Source organism: Cryptomeria japonica, chromosome 2 (assembly GCF_030272615.1).
Source record: "Cryptomeria japonica chromosome 2, Sugi_1.0, whole genome shotgun sequence".
Classification (NCBI taxonomy): domain Eukaryota; kingdom Viridiplantae; phylum Streptophyta; class Pinopsida; order Cupressales; family Cupressaceae; genus Cryptomeria; species Cryptomeria japonica.
Window position 1 is genome coordinate 641,775,193 of NC_081406.1, and position 26,215 is coordinate 641,801,407.

Sequence of the window (26,215 nt, forward strand, 5' to 3'; positions counted from 1 at the left end):
TATACATAGACAATCATATAATGACCAGACTGAAATCTCAATAGATTAATAAAAAATGCATCCCAAGAGGCTAACAAACCTTGTGATGAAGGAGCATTTAATTGATTGCTTGTTGAATTCAATTGCAATGGTGCTGTCTGACTTAAACTTCTCAGCTCACTTGTTGGCCCTGGTGTCAAACTGCTTGATGGTTGAAGCACTGCAAAGTTAGAAGGTGTGGGCATACTTGAAGGTAGGTTATTACTATTTCTAGGTGAAAAAGGTTGAGAAGGGGACACTACTAGTGTAGATTGTTGGGGTGCAGGTGGTCTAAGAGGAAATAATAGTCGAAAAGGTGGTGTGGATGACATAGGAGGTGGTTGAATATTTTGAATTGGAAATAGAGGCTGTGGAGGTTGCTGAGGTGGTTGTGGGGCTATCAAAGACACTGAAGATGCTTGCCCAGGGATAGAAGGTGCTGCTGATAACCATGGCTGTGAAGGCTGAGGTTGGGTAGGCCAGACTGGAGCATGAATGGGAACTGATGTGGGAGGGGCATACCTGCATTGAAAAAAGATATAAAAACATTACCTTTTGAAACAATAAATAGGTTCAAATAACACTTTGTCAACCCTGAACTTATCTGGCAGTAAAAAGAACAAAACTATTGAGAGCCAAGCTTTCTCTCATTAATGCAGGGTGTAAACAAATCTTAGATGTGAAAAAGTGAAGTCAAAATCACAACAAACAAGCAATTGTGAATCTCTTAACATTTGCAGCTGTTAAGGTCTCAGGTAATGTCATCCTGCAAGGTAGTATTTTATATAATAATGTTCATCATTGAAGTGACCTTCAAACAAATCCAAGACAATAAAAACACCTATATTATTATTAATTCACTTTTTTAACTAATTCTTGTAATAACATGCAGACCAAAAAAAAAAGGGAAAATTCACTACAGGCCTCTCCTTAGATGCCAATATTATAATAGCAGATAAAGCGAACATCAGTTTTTTTATGCAGAACATCAAAAGAATAAAACTTTGTGAGATTTTAGCAATTCATAATACCATGCACACATTGTCAGGGTGCTTATAGGTGAAGTTTGAAACACACTTACCCAGGCGGTCTAGCAGGATATACTGATTGACGAGGAATACCAATGCCATTTGATCCCATTAATAGTCCACCAAGAAATCCAGGTACAGGAACCTCCACCTTAGCCTCTTTTGCAGGAGGCTCTTCATCTGCATAACCATCAACTTTTTAAGTTATGTAAATACAGATTTGGATATAAACCTAAGTTTAAATTGATTGTTCTATAAAAAAATGCGCTTTTCCCTGCAATGCATGGACCTGTCAAAAGCATCCATTGATAGTCATCTACCTGCATACAAACTTACAAGGTGAACTGAAGCAGGCTTCTAACTACCATGAACTTACCTGCCAAGAGAGACAAGGCATACAACAAATGAATTGAAAACTCATTATTCAAAGATAAAGTGGTCCTTGTAGGCTTGTAGTATTGAGTTTGTAGAAATCACTTCTGCTATATAGCCCTTCATGCTATAAATGATATAAGGAATCAAGAAGATTCTCTTGAAAATGTCACCCAATATCAAATTCATGAAGTAAATATTCTCTTCTTTTAATCAGAATAAAGACACTATATTCACTTTGTAAAGTTATCAGAAATGCCTGAACCCTCTCAGAGGCTGGGAAATATAAACAATAAATAAAAGAAAACATAAATTACATATCTATGGGCATCGAAGGCCATTGAATAATTCAGAGATAAAAAAATTCTACCAGCAACCAAATGAACTAAATATGACTTTTTTCTACCAGTGTCCAAATGAACTAAACATCACTGTCAAAACTGACTTGAAAACCAACAGATACTTTCTTGATAGCAACAACATTAAAAACAGAAAACGGGCTAACACAAAAACATCAGTCCTCCAAAAAGACAGGACAAATCCATACCATCATACAGGCCCAAGTAAATAAAGAGTAAATTCTTACTCAACGGTGTGACCATAGGGCCATCAGAGCCCTATGAACACAGCTCCATAGTGGTAAACGATGAAGGGGGCACCAGAAATAGATTCAGGTTAGCTTCACATGCTTGAAAGCTGGAGCTGAAGTGGGCGGTTGAGACGACACACCACTTAAAAGGGTTTTTGGAAGGAAGATCCCATTGCTTGTTGGAATCATCCATCAACTTCTGCAACATCTGATCTTGTTAAAGAATTTGTTGCTCAACCTAAATTTGTGCTGACATATCTTGACTGGATTTTTCGAGCTAAGGGTTTATGAGATAGATCCACTAAACCAGAGTCTTTCGGAGTAAACATATTTAAGGCCGGATTCAAGGCAATAATCTCTAGCACAGATTGCAGATTAGATGAGTTGGCCTGTCTTTCTCCAGTGAGTAATGGGGGGCAAGATTGAGATGGACCAATTCTCCCCCACACAGGCAGTGATTTAAGGTTGAGTTTGAGAATGGTCAAATGGAAACAAAAGAAAGGATTATAGTGTGCATAGAACTGGCCCAAGGACAGGTGCTGTCATGTGAGAGAACTAGTCAGGACTGGTAAAGCCAAAGAGAACAGGGGAAAGAAGGAAGCAGAAAATTAGTGATTTGAAAAACAGCCCTGAGCAAGGCATCTGAAAATTCCCCAGCGAATGTTAACTAGAGAGCCTTGTCAAGGAGGTTAACTGTGAAGCCAGGCTACATCGAGAGAGTAGCTATAGCCTATAGTTGCATCCACAGATGACACCTCAAACAGATTCTTGCAAGAAGGAGAAAGCTTCATCACTCTTTCACATTTTTCCTGTAACTCAGAGCAGCAGCAAGAGATGGTAGAAGCCAGACTGCCTTTTAACTGAGCATCTATCAATCTTATGATCTGTCAGTGTGCTATGCCCCTAACCCAATAGTACGTATTGTGTTATGAGCAGTTGTCTTATCGGCCTACGTGGTATCCAAGGCATAAATATGGTATTATTATCCTGTTGAGTGTTGAGTTGTTATTGAAGACTATTGGAGGTATCCCCCTCGAAGTGGATTAGGAGGTTGCCCCCTCAAAGTGGAATATTAAAATCAAGTATCTGCAGAATATTTCCTATTATATTCTTCTTGTGCAATTTATTTCATATCATTACTTCCTCATTTCCATTGCATATGAAATCAATGAAGGGGCATTTTAAAATGCCTCATATGCATAATTCTTATATTTAGGTTGAAGGTTCTAGTTTGTATCAATAAGATTAAGAGTTTCCATTTTATGGTTTTCTTCTATTGGTACATGACATCAGTTCACTACACTTTATTATCTCAATCTTTTGCAACAAAAGAATAGAACCTGAGTGTCTATCTCTTCCTTGGGGATGGCAGCTAGGCCTATTCGTGGTCCAATGTTATGATATGAAATATGAGACCTTTACATTGCACTGATTATCCTAAAAATGAAACAACTTGCACAAAATGAATATAATAGGAAATATGCTGCAAATACTTAATAATATGCCACTTTGAGGGGCAAACTCCTAATCCACTTCCTGGGGATACCTCCATTAGTCTTTAATAACAACTCAATACTCAACATGAAGATAATAACTAACCTATACCTCCTACATATACTATACTTATGACTGGATACCACCTAGGCCAACTTAGACACTTAATATAACACCTAAACGACTTAAATACATATATATATGTGATTATAATAATGATTATGTAGCTTATTTAAGAGTTAAGGTAGCCACAAGACAATTACTCATGATACAATACACACTATTTTCTTAATGTTGTGAATGAAATGAAATATTCAAGAGCAAAACTTGACCTATGTTGGTTGAAAATTTTGTACAACCAGGGGATGTGCAAAATTGTGGTTTCAACCACAGTGTGTGAGTATGATACTCTCATAATTTAGGGAAGACTCCCCCTATCTACAAACTAAACTAATCTAATATGGGTGACACAACAGTCTTTCTTCTTCTTTCAAGAGAAACTATACTCTTTTCTCTTCACAGAAAAGCAATAGCAATTGGAAATAAATAGCAGCAAATACAGAAATGAAACTTTTTGTAGAATTTTTGGAACATAAAGGGAAGCAAAGACCTCCGTCACTTCCCCGAGACGGGAAAATAGAAAGAAAGCTCAAAGTGTTCAAATATGTATTCTCCTATCAACCTTTTTAGATGATTTTCTACTAACTAAGCACAATATGTAGCAGCTCAAAGTCCAACTACATGATGCACTACACCTTACATGCACAAATCTTAAAAATAGAAGCAACACAAAGTCTACAAGCTATCTTCCCACTTGAGCTTTCCAGACTAGCTTCAAATATGATAAGCAACTCAAAGTCTGCAAGACCAAATCTGAAAACCAAACACATAACTCTAAATACAATTAACAGCTCAAAGTCTACAAGATTGAATTTAAATCCCTCTTTAACAATAGAACAAAACTCACAATCAACTCAAAAAAATGTCATCACATAACAACTTGAATTGGCACAAAGTCTCAACACAACTTGCCTCTTTTATTGAAAGCAATCTGATTTACATCTAAGCTCAAAGTCTTAGAGTGCACATACAAACTGGCAGAATTTTATTGCATTGCCAAAAGATTAAAAATTACAATAGATCCCCTCAAGTATTTATAGGAGAGGAACCTTGAGAAAAAGGTGGGAGGATCCTAACTAACTTGAGAAATTCTCTCAACCACCATGACTTATTCCAACTACAGTCCTAATTGAACTCAACTTGTAGTTGCTTTACATGTAATTACAAAAGTGCAAGTGATAGTTAACTTGCAATTACAAAGTTATTTTTTACATGTAACTTGTCAAAACAAAATTACAAATGCATAATTAAAACTATTCTATGTGTCTGAAGACATGACTCTAACTACATCATCCTTTGTCTGTAATGATCTTCATGCTACTTTAGGATGCTAGAACTTGAAGTATTCTGGATTGGTAAAGACATCTTGAACCGGAATGGGAATTTGCATCCTTAATGATCTTTGTGTCCTTGGCCAACGAACTTCAACCTTATCTTCTTGCTTGGGGTAGTACTGGCTTTTCAGGAGGGAAAGGGCTGCCTTCCTCTTTTCATGTCATGACCATCTCTATCTTGAAAGCATTCTATGCTCTCAACGATTAATTGTTGTTGTATCTCTTCTTTGTATCATCCTCCAATCTTGAAATCTGCTTGCAAAATAAGGCCCATGCCTTAATTTACTGATTTGGTAGGTCACGTGTGCAAACAAGACTGACATGGGAAGGGATAAATTGATGCAAAAAAAGGGCTCACAAGTGAATTTCGGGTTCTGTCAACTACATTACATGTGCAGAAAAACAAGAGCATTAACTTGTAATTGCGGAGAACAAACATGCAACTTCATGTGTAATGGATAACTACAAGTTTTCACTTGTAATTGGACCTTTAAAACTCATTTTCAAGTGTTTTTTCGGGTTCTGGCAACTACATTACATGTGCAGAAAAACAAGAGCATTAACTTGTAATTGCGGAGAACAAACATGCAACTTCATGTAATGGATAACTACAAGTTTTCACTTGTAATTGGACCTTTAAAACTCATTTTCAAGTGTTTTTTGAGCACATTTTGGACCAATTTCGGGTTCTGGAAGGTTGACTGCAAGTGAAGACACAACTGCAATCAAGTTTTAAAATTTCAACTGCAAGTAGACTTTAAATGGGAAAAATGGATGAAGGTGTGAAATGAGTGGATGAAATGGTGGGAAAGGGATTTTGACGTGAAGGAGAAAATGGAAAGAATGATACCAACCGGTAATGGCAAACTTGGAAAATGGGAAAAATTCTTATTTGCAATCAGATTTGTAAAACCTGAAATCAAATGAATGGGAAAAATCTGAAAGAGGGGAAAATCATGCAAATTTACAAATTGCATTCAAAGAACTTATCCCTTTGGGAAGATCACTTAGAAACCCGAATCCTTGCTTGGTCAAAGGCCCTAGACCAAAACAAATGAACTTGGGAAGAACTGAAATGCTCCATAAATAGACATGCTGAAAACGCTTGGCAGCCAAAACAAACTCAGATTCAAACTTCTTGCACCAAAAACGGCATGAAAGGAGGAAGAAAAACGCCTTCAATCATATTGCAAATCCACATTGGGGATGATGAAGGAAAAACGCCTTGCAATGGAGGATCAAAATGCAACAACACGTGTTTGAAAAATGTCCATAATGGGGCAAAAACGTGGCTCCAAATAAGTAAAAATGCCTCGCAAATAGCAAGGAAATGTGGCCCATAAACCAGAAAATGAGGAACAAAACGTCCCACCTCCTTGATTCAATGCATTCCTCCATGAAATCGGATTCAAACCATGAAAAATGGTTTTTTTTTTGGAGCAAAAATGCATTTCGGTTTCTTGAGCTGCAAATACAAGTGGCAAAATGCACTTGGAAGTTGTAATCGGGTTTTAGAAACCCCTCTACAAGTTTTAAATATTTCACTTTTTTCACTTCAAAGGCAAATTCAGGTTTTAGGGGAGAAGTGACAAAAAGAAAGAGCAAAACAACTTGTAATAGGGAAATAAAATCCCCATTACAAGTTTTAAAAAAACACAACTTAAAAGAAATAAAAACTTAAAAACTTGTAATAGGGAAATAAAATTCCCATTACAAGTAAAAATAAAACATAAAAAACTTTAAAAACACTCAAAAAGATTTGTAATAGGGAAATAAAATCCCTATTACAACTAAAAGCAACACATAAAAACTTGTAATAGGGAAATAAAATCCCTATTACAACTAAAAATCACTTAAGTAGGAACTTTTAAAAGAAATTACAAGTTCTTTTTCAACTTATAATTTTAAATTCACTTGCAATTTGTCCAAAAAGTTCCTACAATGACTTAAAAGACATAAAAAGCAAGGTGGAAATAAAAAGTAAGTTACAAGTGACAAGTTTTAAATAAAGTGCACTTGTAATTGTTTTAAAATTTCCCTACAATACTAAAAGAAGAGAAAATAAAACTTGCAATCAAAGGAAAATTTCCCACCTGCAATCAAGGAGAAAAAATCCGAAATTTAAGGAAAGACATAGCAAACGAACTCGAAACGCAATGAAACTTGAAACGTGAATCGAGGATGGACCGAAGATCAGTCCAGTTCACCAAGAAACGAAACTTTTGCCTCGGAAAGTGTGCCTTAAGAGTAAAATCTTCCACCTACAGTGACTGCTTTGAAACCCGAAATTGCAGAAAAAGCTAAGAAAAAGAAGACCAAAACTCACCAAAACTTGGACAATGATGGCAAAGACACCCCCCAATGATTTGACACTAACAAATGTGAGTTTTGCGCCTTGTAAAATGTGCCTTGTAGACAAAAATGATGCATTTAAACCAAAAATTTGAAGGGGTTGTCACATTTTTGAATTTTCAAAAATGAGGACAACAACCTATTCTTTAACTGGAGGTAAATTTCAAAAAATAAGTAGTTCTCGGCATTTGGTCCTACAGGTTTTTCCTCTTTATCTTCAGACAAAAATCATTACAGCATTATTTCAACAAAAAAGTAGTTATATAACTAATTGAAGTAGGGCAGCTCTCCCTCTTCATTCCTTTTGTTCATGTATGTGAAACAAATACTCGTGAATGGAATTGTTGTTGACCTACCATATGCACGTTCTATTTTCTTAAATTTTATGAATGAAAAGAAATATTCAAGGATGAAACATGGCCTCTTATTTTCTCAGTGAATTCACATCTTTTGGCAGTATCAAGTTCAGCACAGTATTCTTTGAACTGCTTTGCCCACATTTTCAATATACCTTTAGCAGCTTTGCAGGTCCTATTCAAAAATTTCTGAGGTTTCATCCTTGATGAGAAACTAGTCTGCATCAACCATTTCCTGCTTTTACAGAGAATCTTTCAAGGTCTTAATAGTATGCATTCTAAGAACAATCGTGGATGAATTATGGCATTGAGAAAGGCAGTGGCTGAAACAAAAACAGAATCGAGCAAAGGATCCCCTACTTTCTTTGATGAAATATGTTTAGCAATAGCTTCCATGTCAGCACAACCCATATCGTATCTACAACCTGCTTGACACCAAACTCTATGGCTTCTATTCGTATTTCTTGGGGGTAATGATGTTGGAGTGTGTGCTCTTTTCTAAGGAACTTCTAGTGAATTTTAGGCTAAGTTCATTATTTAGGTCGGCCTCCTTTGGATATGTTCCAGGTCAGCTTCCATCATATTGCGTATCGATGTGTATATATACCAAAGTTCCCAGGCTCGGACTCGGCTCGGACTCGGCAAGGCCGACTCGACTCGTGACTCGGCTATGACTCGGCAACGACTCGGCTATGACTCGGCAAAATTAAAAAAACCTTGAAATTAAGAGATTTTTAACAATTTAAAACTTGTTTCATGCACCCATTATTGAATAAAGCCCAATTATAATGTGTGCTAGCTTGTTATGCCATGAAAGGCATGCTGGTAGAGTATCTACTTGTTTGGGGCTTCTGTTTAGTATTTTCTTTGGCCAAATTGAAATTTTGGGAGCACCAACATGAGACATCATGAACATCTTCACTTGGAAATTGTAAGGAATGCTTGTGTATGGTAGCATTAAATAGTGTGCTTTTTGAACTTAGGTTTTACCTTGGGACTATAGTTGGCCTTGGTCTTTCTTGGACCTCTTAGTTTTTAGGCTATATATATGTTGGATGGAAGGGGGAACTGTGAGGCCAGAAGGGTTTGAAATATGCTCCTCAGAGACATGTCCCTTGCCAAAAATAACCTTGTGCCCCATGGGGGGATTTTTTGGGATGTGGGGATAGGTAGGAAATATCCCCAACTCACCCCCTTTTTTCAAAATTTTAAGAAACATCCCTATTGTGAGGTACTCACACATCGCCCCATTGCAAATGAAGACCCCCACTTTTTGCTTTCTAGGGTTAGCTCTTTTAGTTTTGTTGTTGGTCGTTTTAGTGTCTTAGCCTTTGCATTGAAGGGATTGAGTTTCTCAAAGGTCATCAAATCGGGTGGATCTTCTCAAGGTGGAGTGAAGGAGGTTAGGTCAGTTGAGTGATTAGGGGTTATTTAGATCATTCCTAGGGTTTTTGTGTACTATCTGGTCACGCTTCAAGTTGCTAAATCAAACCTTGGTTGAATGCATAGTGTCCTCCTAGGTCCCATCCCTTACATCAAGGTCAGAGTGAACTCGCCTTAAAAGTCTGGAATGTCATCCTGATCCTGAAATGGCCTAAAATTTGTCAGAGTGAACTCGCCTTAAAAGTCTGGAATGTCATCCTGATCCTGAAATGGCCTAAAATTTGACTAAGTCTGGAAATTTGAAAGATCCTCCAAAAACTAGATTTTGCATTATAACTCATGGAGGTCCGAAACCACTCTCAAACATCCTGACAATATATATGGAATATAAGTTAAAGTATAAGAAAGAGAAAAGACATAAGGAAATGTCACTTATACTTAAATGTTATATTCCATATATGAATCCTGACGAAGATACTAACTTGTCAAACAAGTCAAAACATTGACCTGTGGTGGTCGAGTTTTGGAACTTGGACTCGGCGAGTTTTGCCATAACTCGCCTGACTCGCGAGTCAGGCGAGTTATGGTCAAAACTCGCCGAGTCCGAGTCCCGAGTCAGCAAAACTCGCCGAGCTTGGCTCGACTCGCCAACTCAGCAAACTCGGCAAACTCGTGGCGAGTTTGGGAACTCTGGTTATCCCCAGCTACATCTTCACAATGTTAGTTCTTACAGGTTGGCGAATGACACCTTCACTATGTACTTGATATACACATCCAGACCCATTGTTTTATCAATGAAATATCAGGATTTTATCAACGCATTACAGGCTAGAAGCAACATCACATGTTTTGGTCTTCTTTTTCACATAGTTCTTGTCATCTTAAAGCTCCTATTTCTAGAAAAAGGTCCTTTAAAGAATTTGCACAACATCTTTTGTGGGTAAGAATACTAGTACACATGAAGAAAGTGACCCAGTTATTGAGGTGAACAAATTAATTGCATAATGGAGATTAGATGTAAATGCTAGCAAGCGAGAACATAACCTTGAGAAGCATGGCTTGCATTTCAGAAAGCATCAACACCTAACAATTTTGTATTCCTCAGCTAAGCACCAATTTTGAAAGTTTGGCGTTTAATTTGATTGGAGACTTCCTCTTGGCCCAAGCCATTTTCCTAATCATTGAGCATCCGAGCACTTCTTTGTTCCTTCACTATTTCATCTCCACATTCTAGTCTCCACTCATAGGTTACTGAGCAAGTCATGCAATGAGACCAGAACACTGAGGTTCGATTCAGATTCTGCCTTTTTCCCTTACGCCTTTATTACTCACCCATATCTCCACCAAAAACTGAGGCCTTAGAATCAAGGACTCATGACGCAAGGAATGCTTTAGAATCTTGGGCATGCATCTACTGCTAGATTAGCTACTATACAGGGGCATCATTTTTAGCTTTTCCAAATTTTACCACTTACCCTTGGGAATGCTTAACCGCTTCCTTGCACCCATCGCTCAAAGTTTTGACTCGAAATATGACTTATTTGCCACATTTAATTTTTTTATAGTGCCAGGGTTATGATAACATGTATTTTCTTCAAAAAGAATTTATTGCAAACCCAAACTCTAATTGCATTAAACTGTTATTTACTGAGTTATCCTTGAATATAAAAATCCAAATGTTTCCATTCTCTCGATGAATGTCAAATAATTGTCATGGAGATTGCAAACACAAGCTAATTCCAAAGACACACAAAAGGGCCAAACTGTCAACCATGATCCAGTTAAAGAGGAAGGCCACAAAAATGTTGAATATCAGAAAGCAAGAATGGAACTTGTTCACGTGTTTTTTATGACTACGTCGAACACAGAATAAAGTTGCCTAACGGTCACTTCGCTCTCTCTTGATCAAAGTGCGATTGCATGCTAACATTGCAAGAAGTTCAAACAATCGACTCCAAGGTTCCTTTATGCTACGGACGTTACTCAGTTGGTTGATGTGATTGTTGGTAATCCAAGGGGCCGTACGTTTGCATCATGTTGAGACATGGACCAGCTAGGACTCGAACCTACGACCTTCCATATGCTGCTGGAGTGCTCTACCACTGAGCTACTGGCCCCTCTTGGACCAATCCATCGTTGGTCCGGGTGTGGCTTATTTCCAACACCAACACCCCCCCTTAAGGTGTGGAGTCTGGACCTGGCTCTAATACCATGTTGAGAAATGGACCATCTAGGACTCAAACCTAGGTCCTTCCATATGTTGCTGGAGTGCTCTACCACTGAGCTACTGGCCCCTCTTGGACCAGTCCATCGTCGGTCCGGGTGTGGCTTATTTCCAACACCAACACATCATTCTTTCACTTCTTTGTTGTGGCTGGAACTCCATCATCGGATATGCCAATCTTGCGATGCTTCTGCTTCAAACGGATTAAAATGAACTGAAAATAAAGGGGAAAGGGTTTAGAAGGATCTAAATCTATTCCTAAGCACAGTGATATCAACAATTAATGCTTTGGTGGACAAATTCCAAATAAACCAAGCTCTGCTTCGCAAGTTTAACTACAACTCCGCAAGAACCGGTGCAATCTTCTAAGGATGTTGAAGGATTTTCAAATCGAGAAAGTGCATTTGAATACCCAAAACGGCGCAATCCAAACGACTGTCCACAACCGAACTTAGCACAAGTTTAGTGGCTCGAGCTAACTTTACACTGCAACTTACAATCAATAAGATGCAAAAAGTATGAACCATGGAAATTCATCAGACATCATTACATTCTCCATTGAAATCAAAGCACTTTACTACTTCTAATCTAAGTGAGGAAGGTGAAACCATGCAAGTCTTGAAAAAATAACTTAAGCGGACACCATCAGAGAACAATGTTTCACTGTTATTATCTCAAAACTTATCGCAACAATTTCATACAAATCTCCCTCCTTTTACAAATGAGGGGGATCACCCCTTTATATAGGCTTCAAGCCTTGGCTACATGCAAACCCTAACTAGGGTTTCCCCAAAAGATTCTCCATTCAAAATGCAACAAGGTGGGAATCAGCAATAAATACCCCATAAAGCCCATATACAATTAATTCCATCCCATTACAAAAATGGCACCCATAAAGCATTGATTAACCATTACATTTAAAAAGTGCCCAGTATGCAATGAATGTACCCTCATGCAAAAATCGCCCATGATGCCATAAATGCACCATCATCTCCTGAACGTGACGGTTGCGTGTTTAGAAGGAATCTGCCATAATGCCATAAATGTGACGGCTGCATGCAAAGAGATGCTTCATTAATTCAGTGTGCGTTGACTCAACTGCCACTTGGTGAGAAAACCTTGGAGAGAGAAAACTTCAAAAGAGAAGAATTTGATCCATGAAGAATTTTCTTGAATTTTCTCGAACTTTCCTTGCTCTGGAGGAGATTTTTAATGATTTTCCACCATCTCCTATTTTTTTAGTAACTTTCCAAAAATAGGGTTTTAGGTTCCAGAAGAGAAAATTCTCTCACAAATCCAAATCTGAAAGAATTTTGAAATTTGGATGTGATTTGATGCCCAAAAATGGATTTTTCAAAATTTTTCCCGAGGGCAGTTTTCTCGTCTTCCTTGGGCGGAATTTTCATGTCATGGAGGAATTTCATCTTGGAAGGAAAATTCCTTCTTTGCTTTCATTTGGTGCCCATTCCTTTCATGGAGCGCATTTTCTCCATGGTGAAGGAATTTTGTTGTGCAGGAAAAATTCCTCCTTAACCTCATTTTGACCTTGATTCTACTTTACCCCTTGAGGAAGGAATTCCTTCATGCCTTAGCCAAACTTCACATTTCCCAAGAATTATGTCCTAAAGGAAGGAATTTCCAACACTTATTCAATTTTTACTTTCCTGGAATTCTGTCCTGAAGGAAGGAATTTCCAACACTTCGTCAATTTTTCCACTTTCTTGGAATTTTGTCTTGAAGGAAGGAATTTCCAACGCTTAGCCAAATTCTCACCTTTTTGGAATTTCTTCTTCTTGGGCGCAATTCTTCCCTGAGGAAGGAATTTCTTCAATCCTGAACCTTGATTTTACGTCTTGCTTCCAACCTTGGGCACATTTTAGAATTGGAGAAGAAATTCTAGAAATTTGTTCCTTGAGGATGAAATTTTAGTGCTCTTTAAATTCATCATGTTCGTAGGGAGCTTTTTCATCAATTTGACACATTTCCTATTTTTTAGGAATTTTCCTAAAATTTAGGACCCGGGTCCAAGAGAGAGAAATCTCTCACGATCCCATATCTAGAAATAATTTTGGATTCTAATAAGATTTGGTGTCTAAAAATAGATTTTTCAAAAATTTTCCCTAGGGGATTTTTGCTTTTCATTCCTCCTTGACCCTTGGATTTTCATGCCTTAGACAATTTTTTTAATTTTCCAACTTAGGTGTCGAATTCACTTTGTGGAGGAATTCATCATTTCATCCTTCGCCATTTGATTCTTGGAATCCTGCTTCTAGCATGGATGGAATTTTGACTCGGAGGAGGAATTCCTCAAAATTCTTCACCTTCCCCGACTCCCTCTATTTGGCGCCCTCCATTAATCATACGCGCAATTCTTCATTGAAGGAGGAATTTTGAACCTTTTCCATTCTTCCCTACCTCCCTCTATTTGGCGCCCTCTCGAGGAGAAGGGCGGAATTTTGTGCTTGCCAAGGATTCGATGCATTTCAATGAATTCCAAGGTCACCTCATTCTGGCACCCTATGACCTTCTTGGGCGGATTTTTGACCTTGTCATGGAATTCACAATATTTTCCATTTTCCACGTTGACCTTACTTTGGTGCCATGCAAATCTCTTGGGCGGATTTTTGCTAGGAGGAAGGAATTTTGACCATGGAGGAATCTTCCTTTATCACAATATATTAAGTATAAGTGGCATTTCAATGTCTTTTTCCTTTCTTATACTTTAAGTTATATTTCATATATATTGACAGGATGTTTGAGAGTGGTTTCAAATCTCTAGGAATTATAATGCAAATTCTAGGTTTTAGAAGATCTTTTAAATTTTCAGACTTAGTCAAATTTCAGGCCATTTCCAGATTAGGATGACATTTGTGGATTGACGTGAATTTCCAAACTTCAATGATTTTGCATGCTTTGCACTTTTGGAATAGGAGTTCCATACTTAACCATTTTTTTTTTATCCAACTTGTTTGCCTTCTAACTCTTCCGGATTTAGAAATGATCTTCAGAAACGTTCAGTCTTCAGCGCCTTCAGGGATGAACCTGCCAAAATAGATTTTCCCAAATAGTAAGTGTTTTGAAATGTTAGGGTTTGGACAAAACAGGTCAAGAAAGCACTTACTAAAAATAAAAATTACTAAAAAATAGTAAGAGTGATTTTTTGGCAAAATTAGACCAATCCGAGAGGGAGTGAAACTTACTAAAAAATAGGAACTTTCTAAAACTGGAAAGTTACTCCGTTTTGGCTCAAATTTTATTGGGAGGTTCCTTGAAAGGTCATGATTACTGTTCTACATTCAGTTCTTCCAAAACCCCTAAAATCTTGGACTGAAGGACAAAACCCTAAAATGACCAAAACAGGCCCTAGACTTAACCAAATTAGCTCAAACGAAAAGCAGACTTGATCAAACTGACTCCTCACTTGTAAGCTTAGAGAGACTGACGAGACTATGGCGAAAAGACCCCAAAAACGAAAGCCAAAAGACTGAGAGGGCCTAAAAAAAAGGGGGGGTCCCCATTTGCAATGGGGCGATGTGTGAAAACGTCACAACATCTAGCCCCCACCCGAATAAATGTTCTTGAACATTTACAGATAAAATTCCAATCCACAGGGGAAATGTTGAAAAACACTTAGGGCTAGAACTCAGATTAAAGAATATTCACCTAAGATCATATAAGTGTGTGCATATGCATTAATCCCCCTCTCACAAGACCATCCAAAACTCCTAAGATTAGTCATGGCAAGCTAAAGGTATCTATACTTCAAAAGCATCTAGGGCATTGCCTCGCTACTAGTCAAGCGTCCATAGCTCCAACGAGGTTGTCTCTGAAATTCCCGCGAATGCTCGACTGCCAGCCAGGCATCCATAGCCCCGGTGGAGTTATCCGCATGCTCCCAAAGCCAATAATTTGATAATTCTTTTCATTTTTCATCTTTCTTTTCTTTTCTTTTTTGATATTTCATTTCATTTCCGTCAATTCGTTTGGCTCATAAGCAATGAAGCCTACTATGGGTTTGGAGATTCCAGTGGCGATGAAGCAAGATGTAAAGTTTTCACCAACCATAACCTCTTCTAAGAGATCTGAATGACTCAAAGCAAATGTTTAGATGTCTTGGAAAACATAAGTGAAAAGGACAACATTATCACCCTGCTCGCAAATGAGAATTCAGGCCACTCAAAACCCTAGACCTAAGTAAAACCACACGAGCGGACAAGCTCCAGGGAAACCAGCACCACAGGCTGAAAACCAAAAAAAGGAAAACCAGAACCCAAAGCAACAAAAGGAAAACAAACCAAAAACCCACGAGGGGACAAACAAACAAACAAACAAAACCAAAACCCCAAAACAAAGCAAACAAAAAGGGAAACCTAATCTAATAGGAACAAAAATTTCAAATGGACAATACTCACAAGACCCAAATATATACAACTCCTAACATGATTTCTCAGGATGTGCAAGAGCAACATGGCATTAGTCATGGTTCAAAGCCTTGCAAATTCATCTTTAAACTCAGAAAAGTAATCGTTCACAATACAAATCTCAAGCTCTAGTAAAACTTCAAGAAAGATTAGCAATTGTGGCAACTCATCAAGACCATGATCAATCCATAAACAAGATCTTCCCAAATTTCCATAATCAAATTCGTAACTTTCAAATTCAAAAGCAAGGAAAGAGACAACCTGGTGGTTTTCGTGCATGGGCCGAAATTCTTGCGTGTCATCCACTTCTTCATCAGAAATATGCAGATCGGGATCACATTCAATGGTGAGCAAACTGTGGTGTAAGCTAGATTTGAATGGGAGCTTGGAAATATAGAACATTTCTCCAGCTAACTCATTTTGAATATTTGATAACTAGTTGAGCCCCAGCCCGAATCGCTCTTCATTCTTTACTTCTATCACGACAACTTGTTCCTCGATCGACATCTCATGTATCTCAATTTCTTTTAGCAATTCTTCTTGGTTCTTGAGTAGAGGTTCAAGCACTGACCCGACCTCCATTTCATACTCTACTTCCATCTCGGCGGCCCACTGACTGTCACATATTCCTTCCTGCCTCAAGCTGCTTATCATTTCTTCCATCTTGAGCATGCACGAAAGGACCACTTCATCAAGGAGCATCTCTTCTTGCTTGACTTTGGAATCATTGCCTGCATCTATTTGAACATCTTCCATTACTTTCTCAACCTCCACTTCAGTGGGTGTTCCTTTCCTCAAGGTAAGCAAATTTTCTCTTGACTGAATTGTGTTGATTGTCCCGCTCAATTGTGCTTTCTTCACTACAAGATGTTACAATAATACCTTCTTGATTTGATACTAAGTCAATTGGTTGAAGATGAGTATTCCGCCACTTTTCTATAGTGTACATCTTTGACGATTCTTCCAACCCTGCCTGCACTTTAGCTTGGTGAATAGCTTCCCTACATGATGGACATGTGATTCGGAATGAGTGGTATTGTGGATCCTACACCAACACGGGAGCAAGATGCCCTCTGCGCACAAGTCTTTCTCAATGCTTAATCCTTTCTCAACCATCTCCTTCAACCTCACGAAAAAATTAACTTTCACCAATTGAAGCTTCGGGTTCCACTTTAACCGGTACAACGGACTCGTCTACTTTTGAGAAGGAAATTTTTCCTTGCAAGGCTAATTCCATCCTTGATAGAAATGTTAAAAAATGCATCTCATTGTGTCCACCAATGTTATGAATTCTACACCTATTCCTTGATGCGAATTCAGGCAAACTCTGTGATTGTAACTACGCATTCAATCTCCACCATAGATGAAGAATGTCAACTTCTTGCTCCATTCAAAAATCTCTTTTTTTATTTTGGATTTTCAAATTTTTCACTTTTTTGGGATTTTCTGACATATAAGAGATCTAACATATCTTTGATTTGGCAGTTGAAAGTTCATACTGGCTCCAACCAACTTGAAGCTTTGCACGTGAAAATGAACGATCCGATGTTTGCCCTCCTTCTAGCGGCAATTCTGTTGGCTGGCACAAAGGAGGGTAAAAAAAAAAAGGCTTGAAATAACCTCCACAAATTTGAAATGAGAGAATCTGAAGTCTGCATATTCAGCCCTCCTTCTAGCGCCAATTCTGTTGACATGCTTTTTATGACTACATCGAACACATAATAAAGTTGCCTAACGGTCACTTCACTCTCTCTTGATCAAAGTGCGATTGCATGCTAACATTGCAAGAAGTTCAAACAATCGACTCCAAGGTGCCTTTATGCTACAGACGTGACTCAGTTGGCTGATGTGATTGTTGGTAATCCAAGAGGCCTTACGTTTGCATCACTCTTTCACTTCTTTATTGTGGCTGGAACTCCATCATCGGATATGCCAATCTTGCGATGCTTCTGCTTCGAACAGATTAAAATGAACTGAAAATAAAGGGGAAAGGGTTTAGAAGGATCTAAATCTATTCCTAAGGGCAATGATATCAACAGTTAATGCTTTGGCGGACAAATTCGAAATAAACCAAGCTCTGCTTCGCCAAGTTTAACTACAACTCTATAAGAACCAGTGCAATCTTCTAAGGATGTTGAAGGATTTTCGAATCCAGAAAGTGCATTTGAATACCCAAAACGGTGCAATCGAAACGACTGTCCACAACCGAACTTAGCACAAGTTAAGTGGCTCGGGCTAACTTTACACTGCAACTTACAATCAGCAAGATGCAAAAAGTATGAATCTGGAAATTCATCAGATACCACTACATTCTCCATTGAAATCAAAGCACTTTACTACTTCTAATCTAAGTGAGGAAGGTGAAACCATGCAAATCTTGAAAAAATAACTTAAGTGGACACCATCAAAGAACAATGTTTCACTGTTATTATCTCAAAACTTATCGCAACAATTTCATACAAATCTCCCTCCTTTTACAAATGAGGGGGGTCACCCCTTTATATAGGCTTCAAGCCTTGGCTACATGCAAACCCTAATTAGGGTTTACCCAAAAGATTCTCCAATCAAGATGCAACAAGGTGGGAATCAGCAATTAATACCCCATAAAGCCCATATACAATTAATTCCATCCCATTACAAAAATGGCACCCATAAACCATTAATTAACCATTACATTCAAAAAGTGCCCACTATGCAATGAATGTACCCTCATGCAAAAATCGCCCATGATGTCATAAATGCACCATCATCTCTTGAACGTGACGGCTGCGCGTGCAAAAGGAATATGCCATAATGCCATAAATGTGACGGTTGCATACAAAGAGATGCTTCATTAATTCAGCATGCGTTGACTCGACTGCCACTTGGTGAGAAAACCTTGGAGAGAAAAGTTCAGAAGAGAATAATTTGATCCATGAAGAATTTTCTTGAAGTTTCTCGAACTTTCCTTGCTCTAGAGGAGATTTTTAATGATTTTCCACCATCCCCTAATTTTTTAGTAACTTTCCAAAAATAGGGTTCTAGGTTCCAACAGAGAAAATTCTCCCATGAATCCAAATCTGAAAGAATTTTGAAATTTGGATGTGATTTGATGCCCAAAAATGGATTTTTCAAAGTTCTCCCCGAGGGCAATTTTCTCATTCTGTTCATCTTCGATTCCTTCCTTACCTTGGAATTTTCATCTTCTTCCTTGGACGGAATTTTCATGTCATGGAGGAATTTCATCTTGGAAGGAAAATTCCTTCTTTGCTTTCATTTGGCGCCCATTCCTTTCCCGGAGCGCATTTTCTCCATGGTGAAAGAATTTTGTTGTGGAGGAAAAAATCCTCATTAACCTCATTTTGACCTTGATTCTACTTTACCCCTTGAGGAAGGAATTCCGTCATGCCTTAGCCAAATTTCACATTTCCCAAGAATTATGTCCTAAAGGAAGGAATTTCCAACACTTAGTAAATTTTTACTTTCCTAGAATTTTGTCCTGAAGGAAGGAATTTCCAACACTTAAGTCAATTTTTCCACTTTCTTGGAATTTTGTCTTGAAGGAAGGAATTTCCAACACAGCCAAATTCTCACCTTCCTGGACTTTCTTCTTCTTGGGCGCAATTCTTCCCTGAGGAAGGAATTTCTTCAATCCTGAACCTTGATTTTACGTCTTGCTTCTAACCTTGGGCACATTTTAGAATTGGAGAAGAAATTCTGGAAATTTGTTCCTTGAGGATGGAATCTTTGTGCTCTTTGAATTCATCATGTCCGCAGGGAGCTTTTTCATCAATTTGACACATTTCCTATTTTTTAGGAATTTTCCTAAAATTTAGGACCGAGGTCCAGGAGAGAGAAATCTCTCACGATCCCAAATCTGGAAAATATTTTGGATTCTAATAAGATTTGGTGTCTAAAAATAGATTTTTCAAAAAATTTCTCGAGGGGATTTTTGCTTTTCATTCCTCATTGACCCTTGGATTTTCATGCCTTAGACAAATTTTTTAATTTTCCAACTTAGGCGTCGAATTCACTTTGTGAAGGAATTCATCATTTCATCCTTGGCCATTTGATTCTTGGAATCCTGCTTCTAGCATGGATGGAATTTTGACTCAGAGGAGGAATTCATCAAGTTTCTTCACCTTCCCTGACTCCCTCTATTTGGCGCCCTCCATTACTCATAGACGCAATTCTTCATTTAAGGAAGAATTTTGAACCTTTTCCATTCTTTCCTGACTCCCTCTATTTGGCGCTCTCTCGAGGAGTAGGGCGGCAATTTGTGCTTGCCAAGGATTCAATGCATTTCAATGAATTCCAAGGTCACCTCATTCTAGCGCCCTATGACCTTCTTGGGCGGATTTTTGACCTTGTCATGGAATTCACAATATTTTCCATTTTCCATGTTGACCTTACTTTGGCGCCTTGCAAATGTCTTGGGCAGATTTTTGCTAGGAGGAAGGAATTTTGACCATGGAGGAATCTTCCTTTATCAGAATATATATATGAAATATAACATTTAAGTATAAGTGGCATTTCAATGTCTTTTTCCTTCCTTATACTTTAAGTTATATTTCATATATATTGGCAGGATGTTTGAGAGTGATTTCAGATCTCTACGAGTTATAATACAAATTCTAGGTTTTAGAAGATCTTTTAAATTTTCAAACTTAGTCAAATTTCAGGCCATTTCCGAATCAGGATGACATTTGTGGATTGATGTGAATTTCCAGACTTAGATGATTTTGCAATATTTCCACTTCTGGAATAGGAGTTCCATACTTAACCATTTTTTTTTATCCAACTTGTTTGCCTTCTGACTCTTCCGGATTTAGAAATGATCTTCAGGAACGTTCAGTCTTCAGCGTCTTCAGGGATGAACCTGCCAAAATAGATTTTCCCAAATAGTAAGTGTTTCGAAATGTTAGGGTTTGGACAAAACAAGTCAAGAAAGCACTTACTAAAAATAGTAAGTTTGATTTTTGGCAAAATTAAACCAATCCGGGAGGCAGTGAAACTTACTAAAAAATAGGAACTTTCAATAGAAAGTTGCTCCGTTTTGGCTCAAGTTTTACTGGGAGGTTCCTTGAAGGGTCCTGATTCCAGTTCTACATTGAGTTCTTCCAAAACCCTAAAAGAAACCCCTAAAATCTAGGACCGAAGGACAAAACCCTAAAATGACCAAAACACGCCCCAGACTTAACCAAATTAGCTCAAACGAAAAGCACACTTGATCAAATTGACCCTTCACTTGCAAGCTTAGAGAGACTGGCGAGATTGCTGCGAAAAGACCCCAAAAACGAAAGCCAAAAGACCGGGAGGGCCTTAAAAAAAAGGGGGGGTCCCTATTTGCAATGGGACGATGTGTGAAAACATCACAACAGAACTTACGAGTAAAAACTCAACTAACATACACAAGATATAAGGGTGATTCACCTGCAAATATGAAAATCATGGAATAGTTTTTTAGAAAATCACAAAAAGGACAACTATTTTGACCACGGGAAAAAATAAAAATTAGGAATAACAAATAGCTAATTTAATTATTAAAATTCAAACGTATTTCATGTTTGAATTTTGCCACCTGGTACAATCATTCTAGAAATCTAATGCCACATCTGGAACTATACAAAACTGAGAAGGCTTCGAAACAAGCTCACCAGTTGACCTAGCATTAGATAGTGGGGACCAGTGGACGTTTGACATAGATTATATCCACCTGTAGTTGGTAAACCTGATGTAGAGCTTATTCCTCCTCGAAGGAAACAAAAGGAGCTTATGTCTATTGCTTTGCAAGCATATGACAAGAAGTTGATTGATGTGGATAAAAAGCTCCCTTGACTTGAACATGAAAAGTTGAAATGATAGTTGATCTGCCATGCAGTCTCCACTTAATCTGAATTATACTTGCTTACAGCTATCTGTTTGTTCTATGCTTTGAGGAGGTTTCCTTTTATAGTCCTATGTTATCTTATTCTGAACAAAAAAATCAGTAGTGATCTAGATAAGAAATCTAATTCATGGGAACTATCAATGGAAAATTCATATTATAGATCCTATGGACTAACTTCTGGCTTTAACCAATAAGCAAATGTATTGAAGATCTCTTCATTTGCCCCACTAAGAAATAAGAAATAAATTCCATTGAGAAACAGTATCAATCTTACTTATACCTGACCATAACCAGACTGCTAGAAGATACCTTAAGATAAGTCTAAGTTCAAGAAGTAATTAAAAACAACTAAAACAATTCTTAAATGCTAGCAATGCATTGTCGAACTTAGAGAAAATTTTCTTTAGTTGAATAAGTTAATAACCTAACCAATATGACATTTCAAAATGCACACTTTGCTGGAGTCCCAAAATGGTGTTTGATATAAACAACCAAAGAAAAATTTAGAAAATAAAAAAAAATGACTTAGAAGAGAAGTTTATAGAAAATATAAAAATTTTAATGTCCAATATGACCAAATGTCATTCAAATGAAACATTTAGGATAGCAACATCTAATGTCTTGCCTTCCCAAACTTATTCTTATTTATAGGAAGGAAATATGTTCACATAATGTCTAAAGTAATGCAAGGTGGCAACAATGAGAGGCTAAGAAAATATTTTTTTAGTACAAGTGCAGTGAAAATAAAGTAACAAAATATCATAGAATGGGAGTGGTGGGTTCAATGGTTAGCAATCACCCTGAATTCTTTGCAATTTTATACAAAAGTATTCTATAATCTATTATTAAAACTATACGTGATTCATCGATAAATTGTACCAGTAGTAGCATTTACAGGTTCTGGATAATGTGAACAGTAATCGACAATGGGGGCAATATAAAAAGCTTTGTCAATATGTACAATAGACGTGACACATTGGATTCTCGATGGAGAATATACAACCTGTCACTTTCTTGACAAAGTTGCAGCGATCACATAATAAAGGTGAATCATACTCTTTAGCCATCTTTCTTCTGGATGCTAATGCACTCTCTCATTAACATAATATTTTACATTACCTTACATCGCCTATATATCTAATATTAAAAGCAACATGCATGGCAAATGCCAGCAAATACATCATACATGCTCATTCCATATGAACAGAAGATAGATAGCAAATATAGAAAAGTTATTCTGAATAAGAATGTATATAATAGTTGGCATACAAGAGATGTCATTGCTTTCAGATGCAACAGCTTTAGGAAGTTTAACATACCACATTTGTTGCTTCCAAGTATGACTAATGAGAAACATTCCAGTCATATTGATCAGAGAAGTATAACAGACTCCAAAATGAATTCTGGAAACCAATGAAGAAACAGATTGAACAATATTGCATAAAAAGTAGACATAACAATGGAGAAAGGCCTGAGAGGCGCTCCACTATATAACAACATTAATAGCAAGGTTTGAAGAGTGGATCATCAATAAACTGAAAATGAAAGGAGAAAAATCCTGCATGCATGAATCATTATAAAACAGTTATGCATAAGTTATGTCAATATAAAATATTCTCCACACAAACTCAAGAAAGAAACAAGGTTGTGTTTATGTTAATTCAATACATAAAATAAAATAAATTTGTAAGGCACTACCTTGATCCCCATCATGAGCTGCCAAAATTTCAGGAGGAATCCCTTGCATTCCAAATATATCAATCTCTGTCGACTCCCTATCAGGTTTAGCATTTGGTACCCTGGAGCATCGGGTTAAAAAAATGTCAGACATCACATAAGGAAGCCTTCTATTGATATTTTTTTTGTACTGAAGATATCCACTCATGTCAGTACAATAAAATAAGACAAACTTTACGGTTTTACTTTTCAAAAATACGGCAATTATGACAAAGGATATTAGGTGAAGATCTCTTTATGGACTTTGAAGGAAGATTAAATATAATTATTATAAAATTTTCTCATTGGAAAATTGTCAGGCAAGGCAAGGTGAATATTATTCTCCCAAAATTTTATTTTGTTATCATGTGATAGGTTTGTAGCTTTAGATGCAACAATGCAAGCCTTTTTTGTATTTCCCCAGTCCTATGGCACGATCTTTCAGTCCACTGCCATGTGGGGCAAAAACAATTGAAGTCGATAGATGTTGCAGTCTTTTAGTATGGCCCCTAGATCTGACAAGAGATCATTATTTGAGCTTAAAAGTCACTTAGTTCAGCAATATCCCCCAAAGAAGGTAGCTTTCCCATTTTGCATGGGAAGTTCTGTTGCTTTAAAAGGAAGCACAGTCTAGTCCTTTAAATTATTTAAATCATTCCTCTAATCAATTCCTTAAAACATCTCATTCCTAGAAAATTTTGATCAAAAACTATGCTGACTCAAGGCCTTAATTTGTGAGTCATGTAAGCTTAGATATTATAATTTCAAACAAGAGTACAAGCAGCATGGCTTTGCCAGGGGGCACAGGCTTAACATGTTGAAATTGTGCTAAGGCATTATCCATCACCAACTTCACAATAAACCAAAGGAAGACAAGGGAGAAAGATAGCAAATCTGCAATCCCTGACTACTAGAGGCACAAACATCAATTGCAAATTGGCAACAAAGAAGTGGATGATAATTGTTGTCTGCTTGGTGGGAAAGGAGAACACTGTGGGAACAGAACACATGGTAGATACCAAGTAACAGGTATTGCAAGGGGAGATCTGAGTATGTCAATAGAGAAACTCTAGCCATGGGGAATATCTATAAATACCCTTACACAGCTACTACTATAAGATACTAGAAATAGAGAGGATAGAATAGGCAGAGCTACAAGAGTTGGAGTGCTGAGAACTGTTGAAATCATACAGATATTGAGTTAAAAACAGCGTTACCGGGAGACACGTCTCCAAACCCCTGGGACACGTCTCGAAGATTGGTACACGTCTCCCATCTCCAAAACGTCCCTGGAGGCGCCATTCTAAGAAGCATGTGTTGGAGATACGTCTCCTAACGTCTCCTGCATCTGCCGTCAGAAAATATCCCGTGAAAAAACACTGCAAAACGATTTTTTTTAAAACCACGCCTGGTTGCGTCACAGTCGCGTCAGAAAAAGGACAACGAAAACCTAACTATCGCGGGCAGGCTGCTTTCGTCGACTTTAAACCTAAATCACGAGACTAAAAACGCAGCCCACAAAACTCCGAGCGCTAAACAGTAAACAGAAACCTAAATTGCAAATCACAGGTGGAGAAAAATACGACCCAGTTGAGAAAAATCACGAGGCAGGTGTTTCGTTGCAATTTCCCATCAATCCAGGTAGATTTCCATTTCATTTCAGTTTCCATTTGTAGTTTCAATTTGCATTTTTCTGGGTTTTTTATTTGTCTGATTTCTCAATTTAATTTTCATCGTTTTCAATGTTCATTTTTATTTTTAAATTTTGAATAGTATTATTTTTATACAGTTATTTTTTATTTTTTATACAGTATTATTTATTAAGTAATAGTAATACAGTTTTACGGTATTACTTATTAAATAGTAACGCAGTATATTACTGCGTTACTATTTAATAAGTAATACAGTATTAGACTATTACTATTACTTATTAAATAGTAACGCAGTAATATAATGCGTAACTATTTATTAAGTAATGCAATATTACTGTATTACTGTATTAGTGATACTAATACAGTGTATTTATTAAAAATTTAAAAATAAATATTAAAAATTTAACAGATTATAAAATTATAAAATTAACGATTTTAATTTCAATTTTCAAACTATCAATGTTTTTGAATTCCAATTTGTAATGATGCTACTAACTAATATGAAATATCAAATATGTAGTGTGAGTTTTGAACTTTTCAGTTTTTTTGACACAATGACATTTGACATTTGTGTATTTAAACTTGAAAGTTAATATTGATTTGTTAAATTTTTCCACTATTCTTGTTTTCAAAATTCTATGTTATGATATTTACTGAAAATTATAAAATTATATTAATAAAGTAATTTGCCATCTCCAAAATACCCCCGTCTCCTATTTTTGGAAAATTTCCCATACCAGTACCAGTACCTGTCTCCGAAGTACCCAAGTACCCCCATCTCCTGGTAACCTTGGTTAAAAAGTTTGGACAAGTGAAAATCCATGGAGATGTAACAACTTACAAGACAAAGGGGAGTGGGTAGATTTGCTAGGTCTGGGACATTGTTAATTGTCATTGAATTGTGTGTTATATCATTTTTTTTTATTTTAATCCCAAGGGCCGGTATTCTTATTTCTATTGGTGACCCAAAAAATATAAGAATACTTAATTCACTTTTCATGTAAAAATATAAATTAATGACTGCTTTCTTTCTTTCTTTGCCCAGGTAATGCTCCAAGTACTCTATGCACTGCAGGAGAGACCTCCAAGAAAGGATCCTACACGTTGGTACTCAAGAGGCTGATGTATTTCCAAGAAAGGATCCTAAACATTGGTTTATCTTATCTAAGAGCAACATTTGCAAAGGTGAATAAACCCAGCATTTTGGTTCCATTATAGAAACCCATCTTTTGAAAGAAGCTTGATCACTAATTGCCAAATGGTAAGAGCAAGGATGGATAAATTGCG

At 37.2% G+C, this 26,215-nt stretch overlaps 1 protein-coding gene across 4 annotated transcripts in view; it reads right to left on the minus strand.

Moving 5' to 3' along the window:
- LOC131055080 (protein SUPPRESSOR OF FRI 4) overlaps positions 1 to 26,215 on the minus strand; it is an 80,935-nt gene that overhangs the window by 20,274 nt on the left and 34,446 nt on the right. For 2 of the 4 annotated variants that reach the window (XM_057989725.2, XM_057989733.2), the window contains exons 2-4: positions 23,259 to 23,359; positions 1,100 to 1,226; positions 80 to 540 (exon numbers count right to left, since the gene is read on the minus strand). In XM_057989725.2, the coding sequence (XP_057845708.2) occupies positions 80 to 540; positions 1,100 to 1,226; positions 23,259 to 23,359 (689 nt within the window). The other 2 variants (XM_057989746.2, XM_057989741.2) reach the window with 2 other exon arrangements.